The sequence below is a fragment of the Oncorhynchus gorbuscha genome, unplaced genomic scaffold (assembly GCF_021184085.1).
Source record: "Oncorhynchus gorbuscha isolate QuinsamMale2020 ecotype Even-year unplaced genomic scaffold, OgorEven_v1.0 Un_scaffold_9406, whole genome shotgun sequence".
Lineage (NCBI taxonomy): Eukaryota > Metazoa > Chordata > Actinopteri > Salmoniformes > Salmonidae > Oncorhynchus > Oncorhynchus gorbuscha.
Window position 1 is genome coordinate 3,884 of NW_025752384.1, and position 8,873 is coordinate 12,756.

Genomic DNA, 8,873 nt, shown 5'->3' on the forward strand with positions numbered 1-8,873 from the left:
AGATTTGTATAGGCATTGGTAAACAATTAATTTCACTTGTAAACCAAGGTTGGATTAGTAGGTCTAAGCAACATGTAGCTGGATACCCGCGTAATGAATCGAAACAGGTTCCAATCCTCATATATACCCATTATGACAAAATAAAGAGCTTAATCTTTCAAGACATAAAGACATAGAAGCATACCCATTTATAAAGGTTCTACACATTCCATTTCTCCATAGCAATAGAATGTAAACATTCTATTTTGTACCAAACATTGCCTACAACTCAATTCTAAGTGCAGCATATTGGACGACTCCACAGTAATTGATCATTCGCGACTTTAACTTATTCCTGTTATCTCTAGAGCATCTCGTATATCTATAGCGCTGCGTTTCTACCCCATCTTACCATGGATAGGGTTTGGTGCATTCCGGAGTTCACTTATGGTCCCACAAAGGTAATCTTTGGGGATATTCATTTTAGCATACTGTAAAAGCCTGTGCACAATGTGCATAACAAAGCATCATTATTGTCATTCTCTTCAAAGGAATTCTGCAGAAGCAGCCTTTATTTCCAGACTCTGCAGGCCTGCTGGGAGGAAACATATTACAATAAACAGGTAAGATTCATCCCAAAAAAAACATAAACAACAGAAAGAGAGTTGTATTTCAAGACAGTTTAGAGAAGAGGGTCATAAGAGTTCTTAATAACACTCGCAAATTGTGATGCATGAACAGTCGTGAAATGTTGTGAGAGGCCCTTCAGAATGCACATGATATGGTATTTCGTGGCACTGTCTCACACCTCACCTCATCTTGCAGAAGAAGCTCATGGTCCACTATCTGCTGCTCCAGAGTCAAGGCCAGGTCCCGCACCATGTCACCACGGAGCACATGAGCGACTGGCTGGTGTCTCAGGGCAAAACATCCCTTAGGGAGAGGTGAGTACCACGTCATCACTCACCTTCACTGCCATTCCCTGTCACCAGCAGCACTCCAAGAGGTGTGGGTAAAATAAACAACAGAAAAATTGGAAGCCAGGAAAGTTGAATTGCTCTGTGTTTTATTTGAAGGGTGTGGAAGGAAACCCTGGAGGAGGGGAATGACCTCGCTCGGCTGGTAAGACAATGAGAGTTAGACACATACTACAAGTCAGTGAGCTCTTTACTAGCCTTTCAACAACTAGTTAGTAGAGCAGAATTGATATGTGAAATTTCACTAATCGGACTTCCTGTTTCCTTCGGCAGACCTGGGAAGTCAACACTTGCCTAAAAATGATAGACATAGAGCACGAGGCTGTCTGCAAGCTCCGCCGCTCCTTGCACGCCACCACGCCAGCTGACATGTGAGTTCCATGTACTGCCCTGCATATGACTTGATCCATTTATCTACACATCTGTAACTATGCAGAAACTGACTAAGACAATGTCCTCTGTGAGCACATTGCACATCGTTTAGCTTTGTATTCTCCTTTTTATTGATTTCAGCGACTCTAAGGTCCACAGCATCGTGGAAAGAGCTGTAAGGAGCTATATGGGCTAGATGTCCAATGAGCCCCGTAGCAACCTGCTCAGCCCATCCCAGGTGGTTGTGGAGGTGGTGCCCAGGCTCCTCCTGGCCCTGTGGATTCAGCCAAAGGAAGGCCATTCAGGGCACCCAATCCTAATAAGCGGGATGGCCGTGGGCATGGTGGCGGCCGTAGTTGAGAAGCTCTCCAGCATGTTAAAGGCCCCTTCCCCTCAAATACCTTTCTCCCGCGCTGCGGCTTTTGAATCTGTGTGGTCAATCCTCGGGAGAATCAGTCAGTCCTTCTCCACGGATGACCTCCAGAGCCCATTTTATGTGAGATCTGTCTGTGCCTTTGTGGCTGACGAGGTACAGAGCTGCTTCCAGCCCCCTGCAGCCACCTTACAAGTCCTCCCTGTCGTCGCTGCGGCCGTCTCCACCGCACCTCCAGACATCCGAGCAGGTGAGTAGCAATGATAGAGAGCACTCTGACAGATGCCTGTTGTGATGACATCTCGGTGACTTGTAGTAGTAGAGCTCATCAGGATTGTTGTTGTCACTCCCGGCTTCTTCCCACCTTGAGGTTGTGGACATCACCCATAACACACAGGCAGACACGGCATCTTCCCACCTGGAGGTTGTGGACATCAACGCTAACACAGAGGCAGACCAGGCGTCTTCCCACCTGGAGGTTGTGGACATCACCGCTAACACACAGGCAGACACGGCATCTTCCCACCTGGAGGTTGTGGACATAACACATAAGGCAGAGGCAGACCCGGCCTGTTCCCATCTGGAAGTTGCGGACATCGGCCCTAAAACAGAGGCAGACAGAGCTTGTTCCCACTTGGAGGTTGTGGAAATCACCCCAAAGACAGAGGTAGACCCGGCTAATTCACACCTGGAGTTTCAGGACATCACCCCTGAGACACAGCAAGATCCAGCTTCTTCCCACTTTGCTGTGAACATCACCCGTAACAAAGAGGCAGATCTGGTTTCTTTCCACCTGAATGTTGTGGACATCACCCCTAATAGAGAGGCAGAGCCCATCTCTTCCCTCTTGGAGGTTGTGGATGTCACACCTGAAGAAAGGACTCTCAAGATGGCCGCCTTTGCCACTCAGCCAACTGACATCCAAGCAGGTGAGTAACACTGACAGGTGACGTTTGTCATGACATCTTAGTAGAACCTTTCAACAGGCCAGTGTTTAGAACCTACAGTTTGCATTTGTTTACATTCTGTCCCTCTTTTCTCCCTTTCCAGAGGATGTTGCTGTGGTCATCCCAGATGTCACCCCACACGTCACCAAGGATGTGACACTGGATGTTCCATGCAGAGCTGCATGCAAAGGGAAAGTCCGGCGATTCTTTTTCAGGCTTTGGAGGGCAGTGTGCTGCTGCGCCTGCCACAAGGAAGAGGAGGAACAATATTAGTTATTCATCAGACCTTCAGAAATGGGATTGAACCATAGACCATTAAATTATTTGCATCATAATAATTGGATTCAATTCTGCTTTTCCTGTTTACTACTTAATTTCAGAACATTTCTATAAACTTTCACTTTGCAAGTGTGGAGTAGGTTGTGTAAATAAGTGGGAAACATCTCCATTTATGCATTTAATTATTTACCTACTACATATAAAAAAAGAAAGAAAGTACTATTTGACTACAACAGAAAATGGAGGGAGCTCAACCAACGTGGAGTTGAGGCGCAACCAAAACCTTTAATCATCATAGAAAACGAAAAAGCGCAACTCTTGCGCACTATAAAAAATGCATTGTTTTATTCAAGCAAGGTTAAAAGATGAACATTTTGACCTAATCTATGACAATATGCAAGTTGTGTTTGCCCAGGAAAAGGGTGACCCAGACTCACCCTGGTTCTTGAGGGTTGCAGACAGTGAAAATATATCATTAAGTAAATGGGAATTTTCAAATCTTGAATAAAAATATTTAATGAACATGAATTTAAATACAACCGACTTGAGGATCAGAGCGGGCTGGCAGACTGGCTCGCCCTGAAAGCCCTCTGCCTCTAACTCTGTGTGGTTCATCTCAGCCAATAGGTTGTGTAGGTTGTCTTTCTCTCTGTGGGTGTGAATCACTATGTCTTCTCCCTCGGCCTGCACGTTGGCCTGATCAGAAGGCTTGTCATCTCTTTCCTTGCTCACATGAGCAGGAGGAATGGCATCTGGGGTAACCTCCTCTCCCTACTGTCTGTGTTCGACTGAGGTCACTATTTATCTCTCCATGGGTGTTGGATAATTCCTCCTCCACTGTGTCGGATAGTTCCTCCTCCACTGTGTCGGATAATTCCTCCTCCACTGTGTCAGATAATTCCTCCTCCACTGTGTCTTTGTGAGCTTGAAGTGTGTTATCCTGTTCTGGCTACCTCTCAGGGGTGTGCACCTAAAATCTTTTTCGGTTTGTTGGAGGGTTCAGTTGTTTTGGAGTCTGAAGGTCGATCTCTAGCAATGAGTGTGGGGGCTGTCCTGTGGGGGTGTCCCCCTCCCTTTTCAACCCTCACAGTAGTTCGTTCGTTAGCTAGTTAACATTTCACACAGATTGCCAGGGTCCAGTAAGCAACTACGTTAACAATATAACTTGAGGAATGTCAAGAAGTCGTATACCAGTTAATACTATAGCGAGCTGGTTCGTTTACTAACGTTAGCTTATCCGATGTAACGTTCATGCTAGCTAGCCAGCAGGCTGACTTCATTATCCAGCTAATTTTCACACCATAACACAATTATTTGATCAGCTAAGTTGGATAATGTTGCTCAACATTTCTCTGGCTAGCTAACGCGGAGAATTTGATCCAGCTAGCTGTAGTATCTGGGATCTACATCTGTTTATATTAGTTACTGTGCTGTTACTAAGCAGTAATTCATTACGGCAGTGTTACGTTACTACACCTAATAGGAAATGCACATGCGCACTGGAATGCCGCGAACTGTAGAGCTCGAGGGGTTTTTGACTAAACGACAACTAACTGTACTCCCGTCTCCTGCCTGGTCATTTCTCCACAACACAAATATTTCAGTGGCGACGAGGTGATTAAACTACATAAACGGACATTGCTTGAAGGGAAGAATGTTGCGTGAGTAATGAAACTCAAACAAAAATTATGTAGTTCGTCAGGTATTTTTTATTTTCTTTCGCCAGTAGAGTAGGCTAAGCACTGCTAGCACTGCTAGTACAGTATTCAGGAGCTGCCAAGTAGCAAGACTATTGGAGTCCAGAATAGCGACACTGCCCTCTGGTGGTTAAATAAAAGAAACTCATTGAACCCATTGAAATTAGGCGATCTCAGTGGAGAAATATTGTCACGGTGTGAACATTCATACAAATGAGTGCAGTGAATGAAGTAATTGCAGAAACTTATGAAGTGAAGAAGTAAATGAATATTCAGAAAATTAAGGAATATAAGGAAACTGAACAATTAACTGTGAAAATGGCAACCATTGGTCGAGTACCAGAGTTTGAGGCTGCAAAAGAGGATTTTGATTCCTATTTGGAGCGTTTTGAGCGTTGGCTGGCTGCAAATGAAATCAAAGATGGAAAGAAAGCAGACGTATTTCTCATTGTTTTGGGTCCAACTGAGTATGGATTGCTGAAAGGTCTCATTGAACCAATGAAAGCAGTGGAGTTGAACTATGCAGAACTGACAAACTCTTTCAAGGTATTTCAAGCCTAAGCCAATTCTCATTGCAGAACGTTTCAGATTTGACCAACGTCACCAGAGTCAAGGGGAAACCGTGGCTGACCACATCCTTGCTTTGAAAAGGGTGGCAAGTACATGTGAGTTTGCACAATTTCTTGATGATGCTCTCCGAGACAAGTTTGTATGTGGTCTCACAGGTGAAGCATATCACAGAAGGCTCCTGTCAGAGAAGGACCTGACCTTTAAGAAAGCCTGTGATATAGCACTTGGACTCGAGCTTGCCCACAGGGATACTATTGAGCTATCGGGTCATGCAGAACGCCAGAAAGGTGTTCACAAGGTCAGTGATGCACGTGGTGAAAAAAGCTCACAAAAGTCACACTTTTTTCAGTCCCGTCCTCAAGGTTACACAAGAAGAAAGCAGCCCACATCTCAAAGGTCTAAGCCAAGTTGCTACAGATGTGGGGGAGATAATCATCAGCACAGTGAATGTCGATTCCAAAAGGAAAAGTGGCACAATTGTGGAAAGGTTGGACATTTACAGAGTGTGTAAAGCCTCGAAACGCACAGCAAGAGCGCACAAAGTGTCAGACGCAGCACAAGAAGAGGAAGGTACAACTGAAACAGTAGTGGAACTGTTCACAGTGTACACAGCTCAACAACTAAAAGATGGAATCTATCTCAACATGGAGTTAGCGGGAAAACCAGTAAAAATGCAGCTGGACACCGGAGCGTCTGTATCCCTGGTTCCAGAGAGACTCTACAAAGAAAAACTGAAAGAGTGCCCTCTTCAGCCCGCGTCCATCCGCCTTTCTTCATACACTGGTGACACTATTCCTGTGTTAGGGCAGATCCAGGTACCAGTCCGGTATGAGGGGAAGGAGTGGACGCTGCCGCTTGTCATTGTTGAAGGAGAAAAATCAGCCTTGCTAGGCAGAAACTGGCTACAAAAGATCAAGTTGAACTGGGGAGAAATCTTCAGTCTGAGAAATGACAAACCAGTGAGTCAGGCTACACTCACTAACATGCTGGAGAAGCACAAATAACTTTTTAAAGATGGCTACAGTGAAATACAAGACTTCACAGCAAAAGTCAGAGTGCAAGAAGGAACCAAGCCTATCTTTCACAAACCACACCCAGTTCCCTATGCTCTTAAGGGAGCAGTAGAGAAGGAACTGGACCGCCTACAGAAGAATAACATAATAACGAAAGTAGCGAGGAGCGACTGGGCCGCTCCGATTGTTGTAGTCCCAAAGAAAGACAAGACCGTCAGAATGTGCGGTGACTACAAGGTCACAGTAAATCGCTGCATACTACCAGAGGAATATCCACTACCAAATGCTGAGGATCTGTTTGCCACTCTAGCTGGTGGGACGGTTTTCAGTAAGCTGGACCTGGCATTCGCTTATCAGCAACTGAAGCTGGATCCGGAGTCAGAACAGTATCTGACCATCAATACACACAAGGGGCTATTCAGATTCAATCGCTTGGCCTATGGAATCTCGACAGCTCCAGCGATATTCCAACAAACAATGGATGAGATCTTGGACGGTATAGACCATGTTGTGTGCTTCATGGACGGCATCCTCGTGTCAGCACCAACCATTGGAGAGCACCTTGTAGTGCTGGACAAAGTGATGTCAAGACTGGAGAAATACGGAGTGAGAATGAAACGCAGCAAGTGTGAGTTCCTCCAGGACTCAGTGGAGTATCTTGGATACAAGATTGATGCACAAGGCCTGCACCCAACCAACAGCAAGGTGGAAGCAATCGTAAACGCTCCAGCACCCACAAATATCTCAGAGCTGAGGTAATTTTTGGGGCTCCTGAACTATTACGGAAAGTTTGTGGCAAACTTGTCCACATTGTTGCATCCGCTTCATCAACTGCTGCAGGCCGATACAAAGTGGAATTGGTCCCCACAATGCGAAGAAGCATTCAAGACTTGCAAACAGCGTCTGCTAAAGAGCAAGTGGCTTGCCCACTATAACACAGAGATGAAGCTGAGACTCGCGTGTGATGCATCTCCTGACTGTCGACGTACGGGAGAGACAGAGCCTGACCTTCCACCCGAACCTGGCCCACCACAGGAAGCCCAGGAGAAGCGGAGATATCCTATTCGACAGCGAAGGGCACCTCAAAGGCTTGACCTGTGAGTTGAGCTGGTTAAGGAGGTAACGGACAGTAAAACAAACACTTTAATATGTCCTAGATAAAAGGAAAGAAAAAGGACATTACCTGGGTTAGTTATTAGGGCACAAACTCCATCTTCGGGGCAGAATAATCCCCTGGATTTGTGCTGGGCTCTGAAAAGTCTGCTTCAACCCAGTAGTTGAAAAATGTTTAAGAATGCATTGTGCAGATATTGCATTAGTAGTTACCTAACATATTTACCTTGTTCTCTGGGAGTTAAACACTATGGGGGAGGAGTGTAGTATCTGGGATCTACATCTATATATATTAGTTACTGTGCTGTTACTAAGCAGTAATGCATTACGGCAGTGTTACGTTACTACACCTAATAGGAAATGCACATGCGCACTGGAATGCCGCGAACTGTAGAGCTCGAGGGGTTTTTGACTAAACGACAACTAACTGTATTCCCGTCTCCTGCCTGGTCATTTCTCCACAACACAAATATTACACTAGCAAGATACAATGCTAACAATTCTTGTTCTACCACACTTGCTCCCTCACCTCAAGCTTTCCAAAAATGCCATTGTTTTTCGGTTACAGGTCATGAAGTACGCATCAACACCCTCTCACCCCAGTCTCCGTGGTCAGGCAGCCATCTCATGTGAAGTTGGCACTGGGAAAATCACATGTGATGAGAAACGAGGCTGAAACTGCAAAAGGACTGAAGGAGAAGACTCCCACAGGAATTCTATGCTAAACTGTTCTGCCACATTAAATTCCAATGTTACATCTTTCGACGTGTAAATAATAGGGAATACATCTGCAAATAATTTAAACTGACTTATCAAACTACACTGTACAGCTTTAGAGTGTGTGCAGCATAGGTACAACTGTAAGCAATTCCCTTCGGCCCTGCTGTCTAGGGGGGTGGAAACGAGACCCGTAACATATCTGATGCAAATTCTAACAGTGAGAACTAATAACCTCAGACAAATTAAATCAACCGCCAAACACTATTGGTTTATCTGTAAACACACGGTAAAGGGGGGTGGGAAAAGGGGCTGTGCTGGACCCAAGGAAAGAAACAAATATCCAAAAACTCCCCTAAACTAGACTAGCCTGCTTCAATACAACTACCTAACCAATAAAATACAGCAGATGGTCCACCCAGTTATAACTAGGGTATTTAGACAAAGTATTCCTACGTGTAATGTAGGCCAATGGGCGACTTGTCTTGGTACCCCCTTTTCCCACCATCAAACTAACAGTCAAACACCATTACAGAACAATACTCATAGGATAACGGACACAGTGACATGTAGTTGAAAACAAAAGGCAGCTCTCTGCATACAAAGAGAGAGAGACCTGGGGGAAAACAACAGAATGGGGTTTTAAACCAAGGGAAAGGGGATGTGATTGGGTAATGGAAACAGGTGGTGTGTCTTCAGATTGATGACTGATTGGCGGCACCTGTGAATAGGGTCGAAGGAAAGAAAATACACACGCACAGGATACCTGTATCCGTAACAGTCTGTTTAATGTGAGAAACAAAATGAAAAGCAACTGTTAGAATATTACAATGCGG

The 8,873-nt window shown here is 45.1% G+C and overlaps 1 protein-coding gene across 1 annotated transcript; it reads left to right on the forward strand.

Moving 5' to 3' along the window:
• Positions 1-1,524: 1,524 nt before the first annotated feature.
• Positions 1,525-3,087, forward strand: LOC124030134. Its single transcript, XM_046341608.1, has 3 exons — positions 1,525-1,951; positions 2,034-2,630; positions 2,752-3,087. Exons 1-3 carry the CDS (start codon positions 1,525-1,527, stop codon positions 2,919-2,921), a joined length of 1,194 nt encoding a protein of 397 aa, XP_046197564.1. The 3' UTR covers positions 2,922-3,087.
• Positions 3,088-8,873: the final 5,786 nt, after the last annotated feature.

Excerpts from the sequence above, each read along its gene's own strand:
- LOC124030134 (XM_046341608.1), top strand. The coding sequence starts at position 1,525 with ATGTCCAATGAGCCCCGTAGCAACCTGCTCAGCCCATCCCAGGTGGTT. Across the intron at positions 1,952-2,033 it reads ACCTCCAGACATCCGAGCAG|GATTGTTGTTGTCACTCCCG; the intron begins GTGAGTAGCAAT and ends AGAGCTCATCAG. Across the intron at positions 2,631-2,751 it reads GCCAACTGACATCCAAGCAG|AGGATGTTGCTGTGGTCATC; the intron begins GTGAGTAACACT and ends CTCCCTTTCCAG.